Below are 24,184 nucleotides of genomic sequence, written 5' to 3' on the forward strand. Positions count from 1 at the left end.
GACAGGCATTTTCCAGAATAAACGTGGTAGGTGAAAAACTTAATGAAATAGCCCACTCCCTACCTGGTATCTTATTCTGCCGCTATACAACTTTATATGCGTTAGTTGTTGACAAACTTGTTATTTACAAAGTTTTTGGAACAGATTCCTGTTGGAACGTTCCACAAACTATACCCATCCGAATTTTGTCGCTGTATTCTAGTTCCAAGAGTGTTAGTTGCATAAATCCGGAAGTTGAGTCAGTTATTTCTCGTTCTGGTACTTGTAGTTCTTTTTAACACCCATCTTAGATCTACACTCCTATCACAGTAAGTATTTCTCGTGACAATCTGTCGACATCTAACTTAGAATTGTGTGCCATTATATGTGTTAGTTATCGTAAATAGGTATTCTTAAGTTTGGTATTACTGAGGAATTCACATTTTATGGTTATCATCTCGTATGATTTCGCTAGCAAGCTAACTAACAACGCCAGTCTCTTGTCTCTAAACCAACGTGAGCTAGCTGTGTTTCTTTTAGCTAGTTTCCAAATAACATTTGTACATAATACACTATTAAACATTCCATAGGGTGTGAGATGGCCATCTACTTAAATGTGCAACAAGCGTGTGAATAAAGTGAGATAGCTAACTAGCAAGCAAACAAGTGAACTTGTTAACAAGCCAGTTGGATAGCTAGCTAGCTAGCTAAATCAGCAGTTTGCCCCATACCTTGTATTGCATCATGAAATTCTAGGTTATATTCCAGGCAGTTATAACAATTTTCATTTATAAGACCTCAAGTTACTGTAGTTAGCTTTTTTAGTTATTACCTCTGCAGTGTTTTATCGTGTTCATGTATGACAGAGTTACGCTCAAGTTACACCGTTTAGTTGTTCCATATTTCACAGCTTGTCATGTCTTGGCCCATCCAAACACATCTTAGCCAAACCTGTTACCCATTTCAGTCACATTTAGACATTATTACACTCTTTACTCTGACCAGAGGTTTTGCTATTGAATGACTAACGTTACCTGCCAGGATTTCCACATAGCTGTCTGAGCAAGACTAGCCAATAACCTCTAAATTGCTTATGTCTGTTTAAATTGACCAATAATTTTGTGTGGATGCTAGGTTTTTGTCTTTACTAGAAGGGTTGGTGGTGGTCGACCACACATTTTACAAGTAGGGGGATTCCTGCTGTTGTTCATCAGAGTACAGAATTGACTGGTAATATTTCTGTGGACTCCAAATGTGTTTGTTGACAGACATGCCAGGTGAAACCATCACAGAGACAGTCCCAGCAATGGAGCTGCAACAGTCACAGGCAGAGACTGGTTAGTATCTTATCTACATTTCTCAATGTGTCTGTACAGTCCTCGAGGCTGTCTCTTGACCTGGCATGATATGTTTTTCCACATATGGGGTCCAGGAACTCAACAGCAAAATTACTAAACAATCGGTTTCTCTTTTCTCAATATAGCATTTCTTTACTCTGATCATACTAGACCAAACCTTGTGCGTGTAATCTCACGTAAACTCTAACATAGAATCCAACAGGGTTTGTTTTGGTTTCCTGGACTCTTAAACATCTACTGTACTCACCTATACTTTATGAGGTTTCTTTCTACTGTACTCACCTGCACTGTATGAGTTTTGTCTTGGGACTGGGGTGTAATGAACAAACTAATACGCCATGATACTTTTTCTTGTGGTGTCTTGCATGGAACATAATCTGTCTCCAAAAAACAGACTGCAAAATGTCTGTGGCGAAGACCTATTCAAAAAGGCAATGAGAAAGCATAGTGATGTCCTCACGAATGACAGTTTTCAGAATCTGAGCTATGAATTTTATCAGTAAGAAATATTTGCTAAATTACTGGATAATTTTTATTTTCAATGGACAATGTGCTATATGCTTGGATTACCAGTGGTCATTATCCATTCACAATAGTGTAGGCCTAATGTTAAATATAATCTGTAATATTTATTGTAAAATGGCTTGTGAATCACCAGTCTACTGGAGCATTTTCATTTAGTATGAACAATTCAACGGTTCCTCAACTGCTCTACATTCAGCTACATCTTTCATCAATCTTACTTTCCGTACACTTTCTGGCTGATCTAGCTAAAATATTACACAAGGTAAAGCATGTTCGTTTAATTTCCTCCTTCACTTTCTTCCCTTATGATGAGTAGTTATCACATCGTTTGAATGAATAGCCTTATTGACCCTATATTTAGTGCTTGTTTCTTCAGTCTGTGTACTGAAAGATGATGGGTCCCATGGTGTTTCACTTGAATGCGGGGCACTGCATGATTAGACTGGTAGGGGAATACAAATATTAATTATCTCTGTCACAAACACTCTCACAAAGACTCATGGTTTATACTGTCACCGATTAGACTCACATTGGGCTCATCATGCACAACTTGGTGGTCTACATTTTACCGTTCTTCTGTGTGTAGAAACATCACGTGTATTGTAGTTCCATTAGTACATGTTTTAGGAGTTGTTGTTTCTCAACAGGAGTATTGGTTTCTCCAATTTCTTGTTAAGATGAATTTGAACTAAATTCAGCCCCAGTTTTGATTCGCATATGGTTATTCTTAAGGAGAGAGACTCTCTCACTCCATCGTTTGGAACAGTATCCCACTTAAAAAAAAAAAATGTTTCCCAACATGGGTTGCAGCTTTTAATGTCGCTGTGACTCCCCCCTACTCTTTCTACTTCCCCTTTCTACTCCTACTCTTTTCCTGGATTCCCAGTGTTGAGAGTCGATGGGAGTTGTATCGACAAACCAGTTTCACTACTTGAGGTTACCAAGGAAATGGCTGCTCCAAACCCCACTGTAGCTGCCGAAGCAGTTGAAGATTACACTGAGAAGGTTAAGGACAAGCTGAATGAAGAAGAGATTGTAAGCCCTGTTAAAGAAGAACCAACAACCCAAGACCAACCTACTGCTGTGCCAGAGGAAGACAGGGGGACCGCTGAGGAAGATGAGCCAACTGTTGAAGTGCCAAAGGTTGCTGTTGAAGCACAAGCTCGGCAAGTAGTGCCAGTTTCTGAAGCCACCACGGAAGAGCAAGAAACTGCTTCAGAATATCTGATGCCACCTGAAGTGGTTGAAGCCCCTGAGGTTGTGAGCGTTGCAGTCCAACAAAACGAAAAGGCCAGTCAGAGCGAGGAACCCAAGGTGAAGGTCCAGACTAATGATGTTAATGGTCATTCCAGGTCATTTGCTATTCATTCAGGTGGGTTACATTTATTACAACTTAATGAAAACTGTCCCTCTAGGTGCTTTTCTTATGCCAATTTGGTTGGTTAAAATGTTTAAGTGGTGTTTCCCCTTAAGCATTAAGGAATCAGCAATGTTCTTTCTGAAAGGGTCACCTTTTTCGGTCTAAACTTGGGACTTTCAATGATTACCAACTACACAATTCTAAATGTATTGAATGACACCGTCCCCTTTGTAAATCACCTGAACCATCCGTCAGGTTTTTGCCAGTCTGGCACAGGGTCGTTTTGACTACTGTACTGTCGGTCTGTCTTTTAGGAAATGTATAACACTTTTTTAGAAGCAGGTTGTCCTTGCTAGTAGTTTGCTTAGTAGTTTGCATTGCAGTGCACTATAATCTGTATGTCCCTCCATGTTTTTTGCCTGTTGACAGTGTGCTTTTTTTTACTGTTGTGAGTTAAGTGCATCTAATATGCGTTGCCACTTTTGTGAACTAACACACACACTTAACTTCCCCCCTTACTTGCTCTAACTCTACATCTGCTAAATGCAAAAATGTGAATATTGTAGTTCTTGAGATTGCACATTCTCTTATGTTGTCAATCGCTGTATAGTGTGACAATGTTTTTGCACCGACTAGTCGGATTTTGTCCTTGACATTTGTATTGATTATGGATCCTCGTTAGCTGCTGTTAGTCTACTAGGGCAAACATTCAAAATGTTCTTATGACATTGTCACTGTCGTCCAAATCCAACTGACATCCTGTCTTCCCTTTAGACTCTGCTTCCAAGTTCCTCTACTCCTTTACCCTGTGCTCTTCTACCAGACCCCCTAGCCCCCTAAACTAACAAGACTTAAAGTGGGACCATGCCTCCTCTGTCCTCTTCGCCCAAAGCTGTGCCTTCTTTTGACACCAAGCGCCCATCTCCAACCAACCCTACCTCCTCTCCTAAGTCTCTCGCCACTCTTTACTGCTCCTCCACTACCCCCTCTTCACCCTTGGCTTCGCACCCTGTCGGCTCTCATTTTGGTGGCAAGGACCAGGCCACCCCACAACCCAAGGTAATAAAATCTGAGCAGCCAGGGAATAATGAGAGGTTTACTAGGTCTAATGTTCTACTAAACCTGTCCCTCTGGCTGACGCTGCCAACTGACTCTAACAATATTGTGCTGTTACCTGACGCTCTACTACCAGCCAACTCTAACCACGCTGCCCCAGTTAATGCCAGACCAATTCTCTCCCACCGTGTCTGAGAGGGCCCCAGTTAATGCCAGACCAATTCTCTCCCACCGTGTCTGAGAGGGCCCCAGACACCACTGGTGCAGCTTCACACATTCATAAACCCCTTTCCATTCCTATCCTCACCGGAACTATCCTCTGCCTCGTACGATCAGCAAGTGGATGTCACTGCCGCCAGCCTGCTAACTGAAGACGCTGTCCTCTTTTCCCCAGCACCTCCTGCCATAGCTGTAATAGCCTCCAAGGCTGAAGTTGTCCATCCAGAGAATTCCACAACCACTAAACCTACTGCCTTTCCAGTTCAGGCCTCATTGTCAGAAGTGACGGCTGTTCCATTGGCTACGTCGCCTGTTAAAGCCTGCCCTTTCTCTTTTTAAAGTGTTTTGCGAACATGCTGCTCCTGCACCTATGTCATTCTCCACTGCTTTGCCCCCCACCGTGAGAGCTACAGAAGGTCAAGCAAAGGACCAGGTGCATAAGGCTACAGCTGTATCTGCTGAGGCTTCTGTTGTGAAGGCTGAACTGCCCTGTGAGTCTGCAGCAGTTGACAACAGAGCTGAAGAGGTGTCTGTAGACGTGGCTGCTGAATAACCAGCTGAGAAGCAGGTTGATATGCCTGCTGCTGCCTCTGTTGCCTCTCTCCAAGCTTCTGCTACTGAGCCTCCTGCTGTTGAAAATATTCCCACTGTACTCCAGTTTCCTCCATCTCCATTTGATAAGGAAACTCCTTACTGGCCCCACTGGTGTGGAGGTGTTTGTCCCTCCTAAACCACCAGCACCTTGAGCGTCTTCTCCCAGGCTATCCCCTGTCCATGTCACCCCTCTGATTCCACTAGACGAAACTGGCGGCGGCTCACCCGTATTCCCCCATCGACCCACACCAGTGGAGTCCCCCTCCTTCCATCACCTCCATCTTTATCACTGAACCCTAGGGCTGGGCGGTATGCCGTACTTTATGATATACTTACCTTCTATACCGGTATTTGAATGTTTTGGTTTGTTCAATGTGATACGTCATGTGTAATGTCAATTTTTATAGTTTACTTCACTACTTGAGTCGTCTCTCTCCGCTCTTTCTCTCCGTGCCACTTGCCACATAGACCAAGCCACACCCCTGTCAATTCAAGGGGCGCATTTGATGTTCCTCAACCACGGGACACTTGCGTTTAGTCTGCATGGTCGATGCAGCACGTGCAAATAGAAAACAGCATTGTTGCTTCTTAATATAAATCCACTAGAGTTCTATAATAACACTATTAGTTTGTGTTTCTTACATCAGCAAACAGCAAGTTTCTTTTCTTAGCAAGTTGCTCTAAATCTTGTGAGACCCTAATTGTTAGCCATTAATAGCTAGCTTGTTAATAAATGTACTGAGTAAGAGCAAACATAGCTAGCTAGTACAGTCTGATAATACCAGTGACGGTGTAGACCTGAATCAGCATGTTTGTGCAGCAGTATCTTCTAAATCAAAGAGGAAAATGCAAAGCAAGAATATGTTAGCTACATGAAGTAGCTAAGAGAGAACATGCAATTTAGCCAAAGCTTATAGGGTCCCCTAGGAAACACTTATCAACACTTTAGTTCCTACCCTGTCACAATAACTCCTCCCTGGCAATTAATTAAAATGCCATCTCAAACAACACTGTATTCAAAGTTCCCACTATTATATTCTAACTATAGAATTAGAATAGTCATTCTATTTCCATGATTCCAACAGTTTAGCTCTAATTCGTAAAGTAAAATCACAATTGCAACATTTGGTTTAAAAATAAGTCCTAGATTATTTGCCAATGTCGTGCAGCACTATGTGGTAGTGTGGACATTCTCAATAGAGCAGAGGTGTAAAGAAGTTAAGTAACAATACTTTAAAGTACTACTTAAGTCATTTTTGGTAACTTTACAAACATTTTTTTTTGACAACTTTTACTTCACAACATTCCTAAAGAAACTATACATTTTACTCCATACACTTTCCCTGACACCTAAAAGTACTCGTTACATTTTGAATGTGTAGCAGGACAGAAAAATAGTCTAATTCACGCACTTGTCAAGAGAACAGCCTCTGATCTGGAGGACTCACTAAACACATTCTTTGTTTGTAAGTTGTGTTGGAGTGTGCCCCTGGCTATCCATGAATAAACAAGAAAATGGTGCCATCTGATTTGCTTAATATAAGGAATTTGAAATTAAGTACATTTTTATCAATTTTACTTTTGATGACTTAAGTATATTTTTAAACCATACTTTTTAGACTTTTACTCAAGTAGTATTTTACTGGGTGACATTTACTTCAGTAATTTTCTGTTAACGTTTCTTTACTTTTACTCAAGTATGACAATTGGGTACTTTTTCCACCGCTGCAATTGAATGCAGGAAATGCAGAAATTATAAGTGCTGAAATTTGTTTTGGTTGAATTGAACAGTATAAAATAATCAGAATGGAGAAAGACTCATCGAAATCACTTAGAATGTATGTGTTGCCACTTTAGGATCACTCACTACTCATAAAGCAAATGTACAACTTCTTTTATTATTCAGAAACTAAAAATACTGTCTTATTATTGTTTTTTTTAAATGAATACTGTGATATAATATTTTGGCCATATCGCCCAGCCCTACTGATCCCCCACCAGATCCAGAGCCCATTGTGGTAAAGCCAGTGGTCAACAACAAGAAGGGTATTATGAATCCACATTGGCCTGCTTCGCTTGGCAATTTTAAAGTGTCACTAACAATAGTAGTATGCATCATTTAGAAGTTTCTTCATTGAATACATTGGGGTAAAATGTAAGACTTTGTTCAGTCACCGACATTGTACTAACAGGATTTTGTTGAATGTTTTTTTTTTTTACAGCAGGTAAAATATAGACCATTGTGAGGGTCTCTTATGCTGAATTAAATAAAATAAAAAAATATATATTTCTCCTCAGACCACACTTTCTGTCGTAGTGGGATGTATTAATGCTTATGTGAATGGTTGTCTTAACTACCTTTATACCTACAGTCTATGTTTGGTTCATCCTCACTCTAGAAAATCCACCCTTTGCTTGGCTTCTGTAGTAGCAACCATTTAGTGCTGACCAAAACCTGACCAATGGCAAAATGTGTATTTGACTTGTTTTCCTACACCCAGGGGCCAACCTCAAACTTTTCTTTTTTTTGTCCAGCAACCCCATTTTTATATAATTTCATTTTATTGGGGCAATGACCGTTTATTACAAATCAGTCTGATTGAAGTACTGCCAAAAATTATATCTGAAGGAAGTATGGTTTGAAGTGAAATGCATCAGAAAGGAAATGGGAAGTTTTGTATGATTGGTGTAGAAAATGTCATTGATGGTCTTTTCCCCCAAGTGTGATTAAGTGCCTGGTCTTGTCCACTCTGTTCTGTGTCCTGTCGCTTTTGGGCACTGTAGAAGGAAACAGAAGACGCGTCCATGTTCCTGAGAGTCTTATCTTTCATTGATGGTGTCATAATATTTTGTAGCTTAAACCGTTCAAAACAGAGATGATTTTTTGGGAAGAAAACAGAAAACGCTCTGTTTATTACAACCATGTCTAGTGGCTATCGGAGGTTACTCACGTAACCGCGGTTCTATGAACCAAGCGCAAAGTATTTTATTTCAGTTTCTCTCGCGACCTCATTTTCAAATCAGTGAGACCTCTGTATTTGTGCAGCATTTCCCAAACTAATGTCCTGCAACTGTCCCAGGGAAGTGTATGAATGTGTTTGTAACCAAGTTGACTCCTTATATTACCACATAATTACATTTCCTTATAGATGCCTTTTCTGCTTACGTAAATTATTTTGTTTATGTTATACTAAAAAACTGATTTTGTGATATGTTGTGACATGTTCCATGTTCTAATTGAATGTATCTGGTGGTGTCTAGGGTCTGGCACAGATTCCGACAGTGATGAGTCCGTACCAGACTTGGAGGAGCAGGACTCAACACAGACACAGCAGGCACAGGTACAGTGTGGCCATTGGCCAGCAGGGGGGGCTGCTCCCCTACACCCAGGCGGTCAAGTCGAGGGGGGGGAATCCCTCTTGTAAATAAATAGATTGTGTATCCCCTTTTTTATTAACTTGATTTTGACCATAATATACTTAACACAACCACCTGTTAACTTTTGACAATTTGGCCCCTGTCTCAATCAGTTGTTTATTAGTTGTACAGTTGATAAATGGCAGGTTTGTCATGAATCTTGCCCTGGAGGCAGAACTAGAGCGACAGGTGGCTAATCTGCCCTTGCTTTCCATCCTGCTAGCGGATGTTCAATCGCTGGAAAATAAATGGGATGAGCTGAAAGCACGTATATCCTACCAATGGGACATTAACTGTAATATCTTATGTTTTACTGAGTCTTGGCTGAACGACGACATTAAGAACATACAGCCGGCAGGTTATACACTCTCTCGACAGAACAGCAGCCTTTGGTAAGACACGAGGCGGGGGCCTATGCATATACAGTTGACGTCGGAAGTTTACATACAACTTAGCCAAATACATTTAAACTCAGTTTTTCACAATTCCTGACATTTAATCCTAGTAAAAATTCCCTGTCTTAGGTCAGTTAGGATCACCACTTTATTTTAAGACTGTGAAATGTCAGGATAATAGTAGAGAGAGTGATTTATTTAAGCTTTTATTTCTTTCATCACATTCCTAGTGGGTCAGAAGTTTACATACACTCAATTAGTATTTGGTAGCATTGCCTTTAAATTGTTTAACTTGGGTCAAATGTTTTCGGGTAGCCTTCCACAAGCTTCCCACAATAAGTTGGGTGAATTTTGGCCCATTCCTCCTGACAGAGCTGGTGTAACTAAGTCAGGTATGTAGGCCTCCTTACTCGCACACACTTTTTCTATTGAGTTCAGGGCTTTGATGGCCACTCCAATACCTTGACTTTGTCCTTAAGCCATTTTGGCACAACTTTAGAAGTTTGCTTGGTCATTGTCCATTTGGAAGACCCATTTGCGACCAAGCTTTAACTTCCTGACTGATGTTGCTTCAATATAGCCACTTAATTTCTCTTCCTCATGATGCCTTCTATTTTGTGAAGTGCACCAGCCCCTCCTGCAGCAAAGCACCCGCACAACATGATGCTGCCACCCCCGTGCTTCACGGTTGGGATGGTGTTCTTTGGCTTGCAAGCCTCCCCCTTTTTCCTCCAAACATAACGATGGTCATTATGGCCAAACAGTTCTATTTTTGTTTCATCAGACCAGAGGACATTTCTCCAAGAAGTACGATCTTTGTCCCCATGTGCAGTTGCAAACCGTAGTCTGGCTTTTTCATGGTGGGTTTGGAGCAATGGCTTCTTCCTTGCTGAGCAGCCTTTCAGGTTATGTCGATATAGGACTTGTTTTACTGTGGATATAGATACTTTTGTACCTGTTTCCTCCAGCATCTTCATGAGGTCCTTTGCTGCTGTTCTGGGATTGATTTGCACTTTTCGCACCAAAGTACGTTCATCTCTAGGAGACAGAACGCGTCTCCTTCCTGAGCGGTATGATGGCTGTGTGGTCCCATGGTGTTTATACTTGCATACTATTGTTTGTACATATGAACGTGGTACCTTCAGGTATTTGGAAATTGCTCCCAAGGATGAACCATACTTGTGGAGGTCTACAATTTTCCAAGCTGTTTAAAGGCACTTCAACTTAGTGTATGTGAACTTCTGACCCACTGGAATTGTGATAGTGAAGTAATCTGTCTGTGAACAATTGTTGGAAAAATGAGTTGTCATGCGCAAAGTAGATGTCCTAACCGACTTGTCAAAACTATAGTTTAACAAGAAATTTGTGAAGTGGTTGAAAAACGAGTTTTAATGTTTCCAACCTATGTGTATGTAAACTTCCGACTTCAACTGTATGTAAACAACAGCTGGTGCGCGATATCTAAGGAAGTCTTGAGGTTTTGCTCGCCTGAGGTAGAGGATCTCAGGATAAGCTGTAGACCACACTATCTACCTAGAGAGTTTTCATCTGTATTTTTCATAGCTGTCTACATACCACCAGAGACCGATGCTGGCACTGAAAAGATTTGGCATGGTTCCTCAGATCCTCAAAGGGTTTTACAGCTGCACCATCGAACATCCTGATCGGTTGCATCACTGCCTGTTATGGCAACTGCCCAGCCTCCGACCGCAAGGCACTACGGAGGGCAGTGTGTACGACTCCAGCCACCCTAATCATAGACTGTTCTCTCTGCTACCAAATGGCAAGTGGTACCGGAGCGCCAAGTCTAGGTCCAAGAGGCTCCTAAACAGCTTCTACCCCCAAGCCATAAGACTCCTGAACATCTAATCAAATGGCTACCCAGACTATTTTCATTGCCCCTCCCCCCCGAGACGCTGCTGCTTCTCTCTGTTATTATGTATGCATAGTCACTTTAATTACTCTACCTACATGTACATATTACCTTGACACCGGTGCCCCTGCACATTGACTCTGTACCGGTACCCCCTGTATATCGTAAAAGTAATGTTTTGCTTTTTGGTCTTAATTTAGGGTTTGGCATTAGGGTTTAGTGTGGTTATGGTTAGGCATTAGGGTTAGCAGTGTGGTTAAGGTTAGGGTTAGGCATTAGGGTGTGGTTAAGGTTAGGTTTAACATCAGATTTTCTGACTGTGGTTGTGCCAGCTAGTGACCCCTCTGCAGAGGTGCCTCTAGTACATGAGTCATGACGATAAATGACAACCTACTGATAAATGTGTCCAACTTACAGAATAAGTGATTTTTACAAACCTGTTGTTCTCTCCTCAGCTTGCTGCAGCAGCTGAGATCGACGAGGAGCCAGTCAGCAAAGCCAAACAAAGTAGAAGTGAAAAGAAAGCTAGAAAGGTCGGTTATGTTCATTCACATGTTCCTAGAGTACCTTGAATTGGCCACAAGCACAACAACCACTTTTTCTTTCTCAAAACCCATTTGTATACCTCCGAAAGCCCTGTTTTCAACTTTTGCTCTGGACCAGCTGCCATGGACCAGCTACTTCTAATGATTTTATTAATCAGATGACTTTTTTTACTCTGAGGTGCTGAAAATGAGCTGCTATATGACACATTGTTTTGAAGTACCATCATAATGAAAGCATCATTCCCCAAACATGAAGTTATTAGGGCATTATTTCTTAAGTCTATGGGAAATAATTTTTTTACCCAGTGTAAAAACATATTTTTTTCAGTTGTAATGACTTTCAGTTCAGTTTCCTTTGGACAGTGTTCCCTACAGACAATATGTTGATTAGCTACTATAGTTTTCTGTGGACAAAAATGTAGTGATCTTCTCTGTCAACACCAGGCCATGTCCAAGCTGGGCCTCCGTCAGGTGACGGGCGTAACCAGGGTTACCATCAGGAAGTCCAAGAACATCCTGTTTGTCATCCCCAAGCCAGACGTCTACAAGAGCTCTGCCTCTGACACATACATCGTTTTCGGAGAGGCTAAGGTTGGAATCTACGCCATTTTATATCAGATATGTGCATTGTCTTTGGGGAAGCCAAGGCAGATAATGCTATTTTAAGTCGTAACCAGAAATGCTAGAAGAACCATTCATCAATTTCATCTTGGTTGGCTTTGACAGTACAGCTTTTCATTTCAGATGGGACGTGCTATACTTTCTAATAGTTTATAAATGCCTTTTTAAAGCTATTATAAGCCATGTATTTCATAAGTATGTTAAGTTCTCTATGAATTATACCAAGATATGCTTGAAATATTCTTGCAGTTCTGTTTTCTGAAAGTGAATTTCCGTTTGTTCCAGATTGAGGACCTGTCCCAACAAGCTCAACTGGCAGCAGCAGAGAAGTTCAAGGTCCAGGGAGAAGACAGAATGTCTAGCATCCAGGAGAACACACAGACGCCCACAGTACAGGAGGAGAGTGAAGAGGAAGAGGTGAGGGTCAAGGAAAGCATTTACTTACAATGACTGTGATGTGTGATTGTCTCACCTAGCTACTTATATACACTGCTCAAAAAAATAAAGGGAACACTTAAACAACACAATGTAACTCCAAGTCAATCACACTTCTGTGAAATCAAACTGTCCACTTAGGAAGCAACACTGATTGACAATAAATTTCACATGCTGTTGTGCAAATGGAATAGACAACAGGTGGAAATTATAGGCAATAAGCAAGACACCCCCAATAAAGGAGTGGTTCTGCAGGTGGTGACCACAGACCACTTCTCAGTTCCTATGCTTCCTGGCTGATGTTTTTGTCACTTTTGGATGCTGGCGGTGCTTTCACTCTAGTGGTAGCATGAGACGGAGTCTACAACCCACACAAGTGGCTCAGGTAGTGCAGCTCATCCAGGATGGCATATCAATGCGAGCTGTGGCAAGAAGGTTTGCTGTGTCTGTCAGCGTAGTGTCCAGAGCATGGAGGCGCTACCAGGAGACAGGCCAGTACATCAGGAGATGTGGAGGAGGCTGTAGGAGGGCAACAACCCAGCAGCAGGACCGCTACCTCCACCTTTGTGCAAGGAGGAGCAGGAGGAGCACTGCCAGAGCCCTGCAAAATGACCTCCAGCAGGCCACAAATGTGCATGTGTCTGCTCAAACGGTCAGAAACAGACGCCATGAGGGTGGTATGAGGGCCCGACATCCACAGGTGGGGGTTGTGCTTACAGCCCATCACCGTGCAGGACGTTTGGCATTTGCCAGAGAACACCAAGATTGGCAAATTCGCCACTGGCGCCCTGTGCTCTTCACAGATGAAAGCAGGTTCACACTGAGCACGTGACAGATGTGACAGAGTCTGGAGACGCCGTGGAGAACGTTCTGCTGCCTGCAACATCCTCCAGCATGACCGGTTTGGCGGTGGGTCAGTCATGGTGTGGGGTGGCATTTCTTTGGGGGGCCGCACAGCTCTCCATGTGCACGCTAGCGGTAGCCTGACTGACATTTGGTACTGAGATGAGATCCTCAGACCCCTTGTGAGACCATATGCTGGTGCGGTTGGCCCTGGGTTCCTCATAATGCAAGACAATGCTAGACCTCATGTGGCTGGAGTGTGTCAGCAGTTCTTACTAGAGGAAGGCATTGATGCTATGGACTGGCCCGCCCGTTCCCCAGACCTGAATCCAATTGAGCACATCTGGGACATCATGTCTCGCTCCATCCACCAACGCCACGTTGCACCACAGACTGTCCAGGAGTTGGCGGATGCTTTAGTCCAGGTCTGGGAGGAGATCCCTCAGGAGACCATCCGCTACCTCATCAGGAGCATGCCCAGGCGTTGTAGGGAGGTCATACAGGCACGTGGAGGCCACACACACTAGTGAGCCTCATTTTGACTTGTTTTAATGACATTACATCAAAGTTGGATCAGCCTGTAGTGTGGTTTTCCACTTTAATTTTGAGTGTGACTCCAAATCCAGACCTCCACGGGTTGATAAATTGGATTTCCATTGATTATTTTTGTGTGATTTTGTTGTCAGCACATTCAACTATGTAAAGAAAAAAGTATTTAATAAGATTATTTCTTTCATTCAGATCTAGGATGTGTTGTTTAAGTGTTCCCTTTATTTTTTTGAGCAGTGTACATACACACTCAAGTATGTGGATTTGGCTATTTCAGCTACACCTGCTGCTGTCAGGTGTATAAAATCAAGCACACAGCCATGCAATCTCCATAGACAAACATTGGCAGTAGAATGGCTTTACTGAAGAGCTCAGTGACTTTCAATGTGGCACATAGGATAGCACCTTTCCAACAAGTCAGTTGGTCAAATGTGTGCCCTGCTAGGGCTGCCCTGGTCAACTTTAAGTGCTGTTAATGTGAAGTGGAAATGTCTAGGTGCGCTGCATTGTGTGTATCGCGGAGTGATCTTCATCAAAACTGCAGAAAAAGGATTGGCTCAGGTGCGAAGTGGTAGGCCACACAAGCTCACAGAATGGGAGTGCTGAAGCGCGTAGCTTGTAAAAATCGTCTGTCCTCGGTTGCAACACTCAATACCGAGTTCCAAACTGCCTCTGGAAGCAACATCAGCACAAGAACTGTTTGTCGGGAGCTTCATAAAATGGGTTTCCATAGCCAAGCAGCCGCACAAGGCTAAGATCACCATGCCAAGCGTCGGCTGGAGTGGTGCAACGCTTGCTGCCATTGGACTCTGGAGCAGTGGAAACGTGTTCTCTGGCGTGATGAATCACTCTTCACTATCTGGCAGTTTGATGGACGAATCTGGGTTTGGTGGATGCCAGGAGAACGCTACCTGCCTGAATGCATTGTGCCAACTGTTTGGTGGAGTAGGAATAATGGTCTGGGACTGTTTTTCATGGTTCAGGCTAGGCCCCTTAGTTCCAGTGAAGGGAAATCTTAACACTACAGCATACAATGACATTCTAGACAATTCTGTGCTTCCAACTTTGTGGCAACAGTTTGGGGAAGGCCCTTTCCTGTTTCAGCATGACAATGCCCCTGTGCACAAAGCAAGGTCCATACAGAAATGGTTTGTTAATCGGTGTGGAAGAACTTGACTGGCCTGCACAGGGCCCTGACCTCAACTCAATCAAACACCTTTGGGAAGAATTTCAACGCCGTCAGCGAGCCAGGCATAATCGCCCAACATCAGTGCCCGACCTCACTAATGCTCTTGTGGCTGAATGGAAGCAGTGGAGGCTGTTATAGCAGGAAAGGGGGGACCAACTCCATATTGGAATGAGGTGTGTGACGAGCAGGTGTCCACATACTTTTCCAACCTATCTAATGGTGAGGTCTTCGCACTGGTTCCAACCAAGCCTGATCCCAGATTGGTTATCGCTGTTCTGTCAGAACTGGGACCTACATCCTCTGATGTTTACTCAACTTTTATCATGAAACATTTAAGTAATTAATACATTTATGGCGTCAGAAGTTCTCTTCCTCATTGTGCTCAACCCATATAATGATAATCCATTCTAAATGATTGATTTATTACAACTTCCTCCCAATTCACTTCTGTGTTCCATCATGCTTTGCAGGTTGATGAGACTGGCGTGGAGGTGAAGGACATTGAGCTGGTGATGTCACAAGCCAACGTATCTCGAGTGAAGGCTATACGAGCGCTCAAGAACAACAACAACGACATTGTTAATGCCATCATGGTAAGAATATTTCATTGGTTGTCACTTGTGTTGTGAATGTAATATCAAGTGTAATTGACATTTTACCTTAGATTGCTATGTTCTGAGGTGACGACAGGCACATTTCCATCAGTACAGTAAAGTTGTAGATAAAGTGGTTTGTTTCTTTTTTACAGGAGCTAACCATGTAGATGCCCAAGAACCATGAGGACCAGATCCTGTCAGCATTAAACACTAGTAGATGTGGTCTATTCAATTAATTCCAAGGATAAAAATAAAAGTTGTGGATTAAAGGGAATGGAATATTTCTTCTTCTGTTTACCGTGTGTATTTATGTTTTCCCATTTGTTGGTAAATAAAATGTTTTCCTCACATTATTTCTGTTTGTAAGGTTGTGCTTACACTAATATACAGCGATGGGTGTAGTGTCATTATAGTCAAGTGAACACAAAATAAAAAGTTTGTATCAACAGATGTAGCCTGTTGAATACTTCATTCTAGACAATATAATTCTATATCGTTATAAATATGCATAATGCATCCTCCAATTGAATGCATCATCCTTGAATTTAAAACGGATCCTCTGTCTGCCACTATAACCACACATATTTTCTCAATGTTATATTTTTAATACCTTCAATCACAAAGTTAGACATAATTACAAAATAGGCCATCATCACTCTCAATCTTGAATGATCATTATTTGTTATACCAGTGAAATGTCCAAACTGCCTCTGCATGCCAATCATTTGACTGATCTAGTAATTATGTTATTTATGTATCTAGGCAAGTGAGTTAAGAACAAATTCTTATTTACAATGACTGCCTACCCCGGCCAAACCCTCCCCTAACCCGGACAACGCTGGGCCAATTGTGCGCTGCCCTATTGGACTCACAATCACGGGCCGGTTGTGATACAGCCCGGAATCGAACCAGGGTCTGTAGTGACGCCTCTAGCACTGAGATGCGGTGCCTTAGACGGCTGCGCCTCTCGGGAGTTTCATGGGAATATGAATTCAGATGTCCTTGAATTACTGTTCTGTGAGTGAATTACAGCAGATGGTGTTAAACTATTAGCCTTGTATTTTGTTTCAATTCATGTACATATCCAGCTATGGTGCATGAGAAGAAGGGGAAAAAATAAGCTACAATTCAGCTTCAACTAACCATCCTAAAATCTCATAAATTCGATGTTTTTGGTGTAATAGTAAAGTTATAGGCCTACCGTGCTATGCTGTTTTATGTAAAATGAAAATTATTAGTTAGGTGATCTTGCATGACATTGATTCAGCTTTGGTGTAACTTTACTAAACCAGCACCATTGTGAGATCATTTGCTATTTACACTAAGAGTTGATGAGTAGGACTATCATGCGTAGGCAACAGATATTCAAGTGTTTTAAGCGATTGGCGCGCACTTCCTGGTGCTGAAAGGACAGCGCCAGTGTCGTGCAATGTTGAAAATTGTTGAACCAGTTTATCATTGCACGAGGAGAGCTTTAGTTGCTAGTAGGCATTTCATTGTAGCTTACACTACGCTGTATTATTCAACTTCCATTTGATTAGCTTGAACACATGGTTACAATAAACCCTATTACAGAATAAAAGAAAACCGAGAGAGTTGAACTGTCAATTCATATTTATTTGCATATAAACTCAGCAAAAAAAGAAACGTCCTCTCCCTGTCAACTGCGTTTATTTTCAGCAAACTTAACATGTGTAAATATTTGTATTAAAGTAAGATTCAACAACTGAGACATAAACTGAACAAGTTCCACAGACATGTGACTAACAGAAATGGAATAATGTGTCCCTGAACAAAGGGTGGGTCAAAATCAAAAGTAACAGTCAATATCTGGTGTGGCCACCAGCTGCTTTAAGTATTGCAGTGCATCTCCTCCTCATAACCTGCACCAGATATGCCAGTTCTTGCTCTCAGTTGTTACCCCGCTCTTTCACCAAGGAACCTGCAAGTTCCCGGACATTTCTGGGGGGAATGGCCCTAGCCCTCACCCTCCGATCCAACATGTCCCAGACGTGCTCAATGGGATTGAGATCAGGGCTCTTCGCTGGCCATGGCAGAACACTGACGTTCCTGTATTGCAGGAAATCACGCACAGAATGAGCACTATGGCTGGTGGCATTGTCATGCTAGAGGGTCATGTCAGGATGAGCCTGCAGGAAGGGTACCACATGAGGGAGGAGGATGTCTTCCCTGTAACGCACAGCGTTGAGATTGCCTGCAATGACAAGCTCAGTCTGATGACGCTGTGACACACCGCCCCAGACCATGACGGACCCTCTTCCTCCAAATCGATCCCGCTCCAGAGTACAGGCCTCGGTGCAACGCTCATTCCTTCGACGATAAACGCGAATCCGACCATCACCCCTGGTGAGACAAAGCCACGACTCGTCAGTGAAGAGCACTTTTTGCCAGTCCTGTCTGGTCCAGCGACGGTGGGTTTTGTACCCATAGGCGACGTTGTTGCCGGTGATGTGTGGTGAGGACCTGCCTTACAACAGGCCTACTGCCTCTTACCCTAAGATGCTGTGCCTTAGACCGCTGCGCCACCCGTGAGCCCGACTATATGTAAGGTTCCTCAGTCGAGAAGTGAATTTCAAACACAGATTCAACCACAAGAAACGGAGGTTTTCCAATGCCTCACAAAGAAAGGCACCTATTGGTAGATGGGTAAAAATAAAATAAAAAAGCAGATATTGAATATCCATTTGAGCATGGTGAAGTTATTAATTCAACTTTGGATGGTGTATTAGTACACTACAAAGATACAGGTGTCCTTCCTAACAGTTGCCAGAGAGGAAGGAAACCCCTCAGGGATTTCACCAAGATGCCAATGGTGAATTTAAAACAGTTACAGAGTTTAATGGCTGTGATAGGAGAAAACTGAAGATGGATCAACAATATTGGAGTTACTCCACAATATTAACCAAACTGACAGAGTGAAAAGAAGGAAGCATGTACAGAATAAAACATATTCCGAAACATACATCCTGTTTGCATCAAGGCATTACTGCAAAAAATGTGGCAAAGCAATTAACTGTTTGTCCTGAATAAAAATGATGTATGGGGCAAATCTAATACAACACATTACTGACTACCACTCTCCATATTTTCAAGCATAGGGTGTGCTTGTAATCGTTAAGGACTAGGGAGTTTCCTAGAGGAAAACCTGCTTCAGTCTGCTCTCCACCAGACACTGGGAGATTAATTGACTTTTCAGCAGGACAATAAGCTAAAACATAAGGTCAAATCTACACTGGAGTTGATTACCAAGAAGACAGTGAATATTCCTGAGTGGCCGACTTACAGTTTTGACTGAAATCTACTTAAACATCTATGGCAAGATCTGAAAATGGTTGTCTAGCAATGATCAACAACCATGTTAACAGAGCTTGAAGAATTTTAAAAGAATAATGGGCAAACGTTCCAGGTGTGGAAAACTCGTAAAGACTTACCCAGAAAGACTCACAGCTGTAATAGCTGCCAAAGGTGCCTCTACAAAGTTTTGACTCAGGGGTCGTGCATACCTATGTAAATGAGACATTTCTGTATTTCATTTTCAATAGATTTGTCATTATGGGGTATTGTGTGTAGATGGGTGAGCTTTTTTATTTTATTTAATCCATTTTGAATTCAGGCTGTAACACAACAACGTGTGGAATAAGTCAAGGGGTATGAATACTTTCTGAAGGTACTGTACCTCTAGGCTGCTATACATACTTATTTGGTTTGTCATTCTATAGTTTTTCATAGAATTTTAGTTGTAATTACATTTATTTAGAATTATTTATCAGAATGAATTTTTCAGAAATAGTTTTACCAGCTCAGTGTATTCTCAAATTGAAAAAAGTGAGGGTGGGCCACTCCCTGCACTCCGAAATAGTTGACATTATGTGATAGAGATCAACTCTTTTTAATTTTTATTATACAGATCAACTCTGTGTGTGTGTGTGTGTGTGTGTGTGTGTGTGTGTGTGTGTGTGTGTGTGTGTGTTGCCACGGTAACAGCGTAGCTTGCTTCAGGTAAAGCGCGTGCAAGAGACTGGTCCCTGCACGAGCGAAAGATCCAGAAACTTCTTTCGGACAGCGCGAGCGAGGCCACGGTGACTTAGATTCTAGATGCGTCATTGCGCACAACAACAACGAGGAAAAGCAGTTGCTGGGCTAGGATTGATATTTACATTTTGCCCCGTCGTTTTTCGCTACAGAAGAGAATATCCAACAACACATCGTGGCTAATACTGCGGTCTGGAGTGGGAAGAAATAGATAGCAAGAGATGTACGTGTGGAACGGAGGGTGCCAACGTTAGCGTGCAATGCATGGGATGCATATTCTTGCAAATGCGAGGTAGCTTGCTAGCTAGCTTCAAGCTTAATCGCCGTTTAATTAGGGCTGGTTGTGTCTGGCATGCCCAAACCTTTATACGTGTATAGCAACGCTGCAATGATAGTTTCCATATTGTCCATGGGACACAAAAATGCAACGTTAATGTTATAGCTTGCTAGCGGGTGCCAAATGTATCTAACTAACTAACTAGCTAGGCCTGCTCTATGCTCCTTCATGCATGGGGACGATTAGTGGGAATGAATGGTGCGCTTGTCAGTTTACACTAGTCGAAATGTCGGCTTTACACTCGCGCAATGGTACTCGTCCATATCATCACGAGCCATGGTGATACTTTAATTATAATACAAGACTGAGCCTTGGTTTCATAGCTAGTTAGTTATTCAAGTTATTCCTTTATTCACATGGACTAGCTAGTTTTAGCTAGAGCCATATAAACTGCTATTAGCGAGCCACTTCGTTGCAAAGTTTCTCTCTTAGCTACTAGTTTGCTAGTTGGAGTTTCATGACAATCCATGTGGCCTGCTAGCAAGCTCATGAATGAATATATGGCAGGGTGTCAGAGCTGGTTAGCCAATAATACCTATTAGGCTTGGCCATCAAACCAGTGAATTCAAGGAAGCCTTGAGACCAGTGACAGTGAACCACCTGACTGGGTGTGACCTTGGATTAAATACAGTTGATGGGTGGAGCTAGACTTAATGTTCCTCATGTATAGTGTCTGAATGAACCAAACAATGTATTATCTTAGCTAGCTAAAAAATGCTTAAAGCAAATGTGCACGCTTTTCTGTTTCAACATGCATGTAGCAGATGAGTAGACAGCTTTCTAAGTGGCACATTATTCAGTTTTGCATCTAAAATGAATGGATGGAACCAGCCCCCTATCCTTCCCACATTTTATCCCTTCATAGGTTTATCCCCTATTCCCTAATGATGGTAGTCGTGGAAACTATAATTCACCCTCCTTGCCACTCCGTCATGCTAAACAGTTGGCATAATGACATGGAGTACACAGAGTGGAATGTTAGCTAAACAGACTGGTACCCAGGCTATAATGATGGGGTGCACTTTCCCAAATATGTATGGATGGATTTCATAACCAAAAACTAGAAGACATTGATCACTGCTTTGTATCGGACTAATCAGTCTTCTCTATCGTCCTATAGGCAGCCAGCAACAGCGAAGTGGTATGACAGAAGGGACTCTGTCTTTATTGAGTTCCTGGTAGAAGACAGCAAAGATCTACAAGTGAAGTTTGAAAAATCAAAACTTGATTTCCGGTAAGCTGCTTCACGTTCACCACGGGACACACTGCAGTTTAAGTGAGACTGATTTTAAATTGTGAGCTGTTTATAAATGAAGCCTGCTGCAGAGACACTTGGGGGGCAGTTTCCTGGACACAGATTTAAACCTAATCCTGGACTAAAAACCATCTTCATCTTCCTTTTAGCCCAGGAATAAGATCAATCTTATTGGCCCTTACTGTCTGAATGAACAAAACCATCTATTTTACTTTGTCTTTTCAGTTGTGTTGGTGGGATTGAAACCATCAAACACCATAATGAATTGGACCTTTTTGACTCAATTGATCCCAATGTAAGTATGTTTTTCATTTAGCTGCAGAATCACTATCTGCAATGACCCAGAAGAACCGCTGCAATGACCTGGATGTTAAATATGCTGACAAAGATCCCTCATACAAAATCACTTGTAATATACCGATTATCTCTCTTCCTCTCGTTACAGGCATCCAAGCACAAACGTACAGACAGATCAGTGTTGTGTTGTCTAAAGAAAGCAGAGGCAGGAAGAGCATGGCCACGGTTAACAAAAGACAAGGCAAAAGTAGGAACTGTTTCAATGTGCAATACTATGTATTCTACCTTACTTTTTCTGCCCTGTATTTCTGGGCCTCCCGCCCATGTATCTTATTCCTAAAAGGCCAAACTGATTAGTACCCCTACCCTGAGACACTTTGAATAGGCTCAGATCACATAAGAAGGGCATTTTGTCTTGAATGTTGGTTAAAATAATTTTGACATTTTGGGACGTCTGTTTCCTTTCCCACAGTTTCAATGGCTGGGTGTCGACTTCAACAACTGGAAAGACTGGGAAGATGATTCTGATGAGGATCTGTCCAGTTTCGACAAGTTCTCAGAGGCAAGCATGTCACCTTGCACAAAGTGTGTAATGTGTTAAATTATATATATTTTTATGTTCAAACAATGATTGTTGCTTATTTTCAGATGATGAATACGATGGGAGGAGAAGACGGCATGCCAGATCTGGGCATGGGTGGTATGGAAGGTCTCGAAGAGGTCTGTGTTTATTTTCTGTCATCTTTAAATACATTTTACAGCAAATATATCAAGGCAAATGCAAACATTTACCAGTGTACTATATACGGTGGCTGCAAGAGAAACTACTTGCTTTCTTGCTCTGTTGAGTTTTCCAGTTTTGACACTAAATCTCATGTTGTTTTTATTTCCAGCACGACAGCGATGATGAAAGTAAGTTGTGATATCATTTTAGCACATGGTTAAAAGCAAGCAGACAATTTCTAGAGCATTTTCATGGTACATTTCATTTGAAAGTTGTTCATAAGTCTCATACCATCCACACATGAGCCATGTTGTAGACTTGGTATATTAGCTTTTTACCTTTTTAATCTATTTTTTTTTATTTTTTTACATTTTAATATTTGTAATTTTTTCAGAGATGCCAGACCTGGAGTAATGGTGCATATAAAGTCTTGTAACCGATGACGACAAGAAATGAAAGCCTCGAAGGTTGGTTGAAGAGAGAGACGAGTTGAGTTGGTAGCCATATTTGAAAAAGGAGGAAATATCAGCAGTTTTCCAAACACGTCAGAGGAACCTCACTGAGGAGAGACTGTATCTGTCGTAATGGCATCACAGCAGAGCATTCTCCAGCCAATGTCTTAGTGCTGTGCTTTGCTGTTCTAATTCTGCATGGACAATTCAGTTGTTTCCATGATGTGTTGTGGGGTTCAGTTATACCGTGCTTTAACTTAACCACCAGGGGTGCCTTCAGCAGGGAACAGCGTTATGGAACGTTCAGATAGAATTACGTCATGTAGAACAAAGGTGCCACTGACATGTAGAATGAAGGAATCGTGTCGGCTCATCGTATTTCAATCTGCAACGTTTGACAATGTTTTCCTACTGAATGTGGCCCTGCTCTGATGGGATAGTCTGAAAGTTACACCCCACCTCTCCACCTTTTTATTTAATAACGTCAGTGAGGTTACGAATTAAATATCAACATAATTGTAAATTCTAACTGAAGAAAAAACATGTTTTAAAACAACTGCCTATTTTCAATAAAGTTGTTTCTTTTTTTGTAATGAAAAATGTCCCCTTTTGTTCGTACTGTACATTTAGTTTTATTTTTGTTAATATATTGAAACAAGTTTTAGCTCGGAACAAATATTTTCTCAATGTACGTTAACATGTGGAAATATTACTTGTAATAGTTCATTGGTTTTTAAATAATGAGGTATTAGAAATTAATCAATGAATTATGTATGTTAAACGTATTTTACAGTATAGCATAAGTTGTAAGTTATAATGGAAAAACCTTTCAATCACATTTTGCAAGGATGCTTTAGTTAACATTGTACATACAGAACATTTAAAAAATATATCCTGTTAGTTTACTCTGTATTTATTGCACATTTTGTATAAAACAAGCAGCAAATTATTTCTTCCATATTCAAAGGGGTGCAGCAACGTAACAAAAATAACTTGTCATTAAATTACCAAATAGAATTTGCACTCGCAGTACAAAATATAAATGCAAGTGTTAAATCAAATCAAATGTATTTACAAAGCCCGTCTTACATCAGCTGATATCTCAAAGTGCTATACAGAAACCCAGCCTAAAACCCCAAACAGCAAGCAATGCAGGTGTAGAAGCACGGTGGCTAGGAAAAACTCCCTAGAAAGGCGGATGCACTACTAGGTTTCGCCAACCTGTTTCGTAGACCAGGTTGATGAAATTTCAGTTTGTTAAATGCGGTGGGAATTTGTCCACATATTTCTAATAAACTGTCTCCGACTAAGTCGATTTTTTTTTGTCTGGTTTAAAAGTGTCTTGGCATGTAGTGAGAATAATGTCTTTGACCTAAACAGATTAAAGGGATATAAAGGGCATGACAACATGAAGAGGTCATCTGTTATTTCAGCATGTGAAAATGAGTCTGTTGAATGCTGGTACATGTTATGACCACCCGGTGGTGTTGATGGTCTATATACCATGGCTAC

The 24,184-nt window shown here is 41.7% G+C and overlaps 2 protein-coding genes across 5 annotated transcripts; both read left to right on the top strand.

The window, feature by feature from the left end:
- The first annotated feature begins 208 nt into the window (after nt 1-208).
- On the top strand, nt 209-15,907 carry LOC106572697 (nascent polypeptide-associated complex subunit alpha). 3 transcript variants are annotated; one of them, XM_014147085.2, is made up of 9 exons: nt 209-308; nt 1,248-1,316; nt 2,749-3,234; nt 8,353-8,432; nt 11,232-11,309; nt 11,766-11,912; nt 12,228-12,359; nt 15,429-15,551; nt 15,707-15,907. In XM_014147085.2, exons 2-9 carry the CDS (start codon nt 1,250-1,252, stop codon nt 15,719-15,721), a joined length of 1,128 nt encoding a protein of 375 aa, XP_014002560.1. In that variant the 5' UTR covers nt 209-308; nt 1,248-1,249; the 3' UTR covers nt 15,722-15,907. The 3 variants fall into 3 exon arrangements, with proteins under 3 accessions (XP_014002560.1, XP_014002562.1, XP_014002561.1); XM_014147087.2 differs by lacking the exon at nt 2,749-3,234 and having other exon boundaries at nt 218-308; XM_014147086.1 differs by lacking the exons at nt 209-308; nt 2,749-3,234 and having other exon boundaries at nt 1,230-1,316.
- A 3,669-nt stretch (nt 15,908-19,576) lies between these two features.
- On the top strand, nt 19,577-23,272 carry LOC106572696 (prostaglandin E synthase 3). 2 transcript variants are annotated; one of them, XM_014147083.2, is made up of 8 exons: nt 19,577-19,830; nt 21,065-21,178; nt 21,425-21,494; nt 21,645-21,743; nt 21,969-22,058; nt 22,145-22,216; nt 22,390-22,408; nt 22,615-23,272. In XM_014147083.2, coding segments are annotated over exons 1-8 (486 nt in total). In that variant the 5' UTR covers nt 19,577-19,828; the 3' UTR covers nt 22,635-23,272. The 2 variants fall into 2 exon arrangements, with proteins under 2 accessions (XP_014002558.2, XP_014002556.2); XM_014147081.2 differs by having other exon boundaries at nt 19,601-19,899.
- Nucleotides 23,273-24,184: the final 912 nt, after the last annotated feature.

This window comes from Salmo salar, chromosome ssa15 (assembly GCF_905237065.1).
Source record: "Salmo salar chromosome ssa15, Ssal_v3.1, whole genome shotgun sequence".
NCBI lineage: Eukaryota > Metazoa > Chordata > Actinopteri > Salmoniformes > Salmonidae > Salmo > Salmo salar.

Coding starts and splice junctions, on each gene's coding strand:
- LOC106572697 (XM_014147085.2), top strand. CDS start 1,250: ATGCCAGGTGAAACCATCACAGAGACAGTCCCAGCAATGGAGCTGCAA. Junction 8,433..11,231: donor CACAGACACAGCAGGCACAG/GTACAGTGTGGC, acceptor TTCTCTCCTCAG/CTTGCTGCAGCAGCTGAGAT. Junction 11,913..12,227: donor TCGTTTTCGGAGAGGCTAAG/GTTGGAATCTAC, acceptor CGTTTGTTCCAG/ATTGAGGACCTGTCCCAACA.
- LOC106572696 (XM_014147081.2), top strand. CDS start 19,868: ATGCATGGGATGCATATTCTTGCAAATGCGAG. Junction 21,179..21,424: donor AAATCAAAACTTGATTTCCG/GTAAGCTGCTTC, acceptor TTGTCTTTTCAG/TTGTGTTGGTGGGATTGAAA. Junction 21,495..21,644: donor TTGACTCAATTGATCCCAAT/GTAAGTATGTTT, acceptor CTCTCGTTACAG/GCATCCAAGCACAAACGTAC.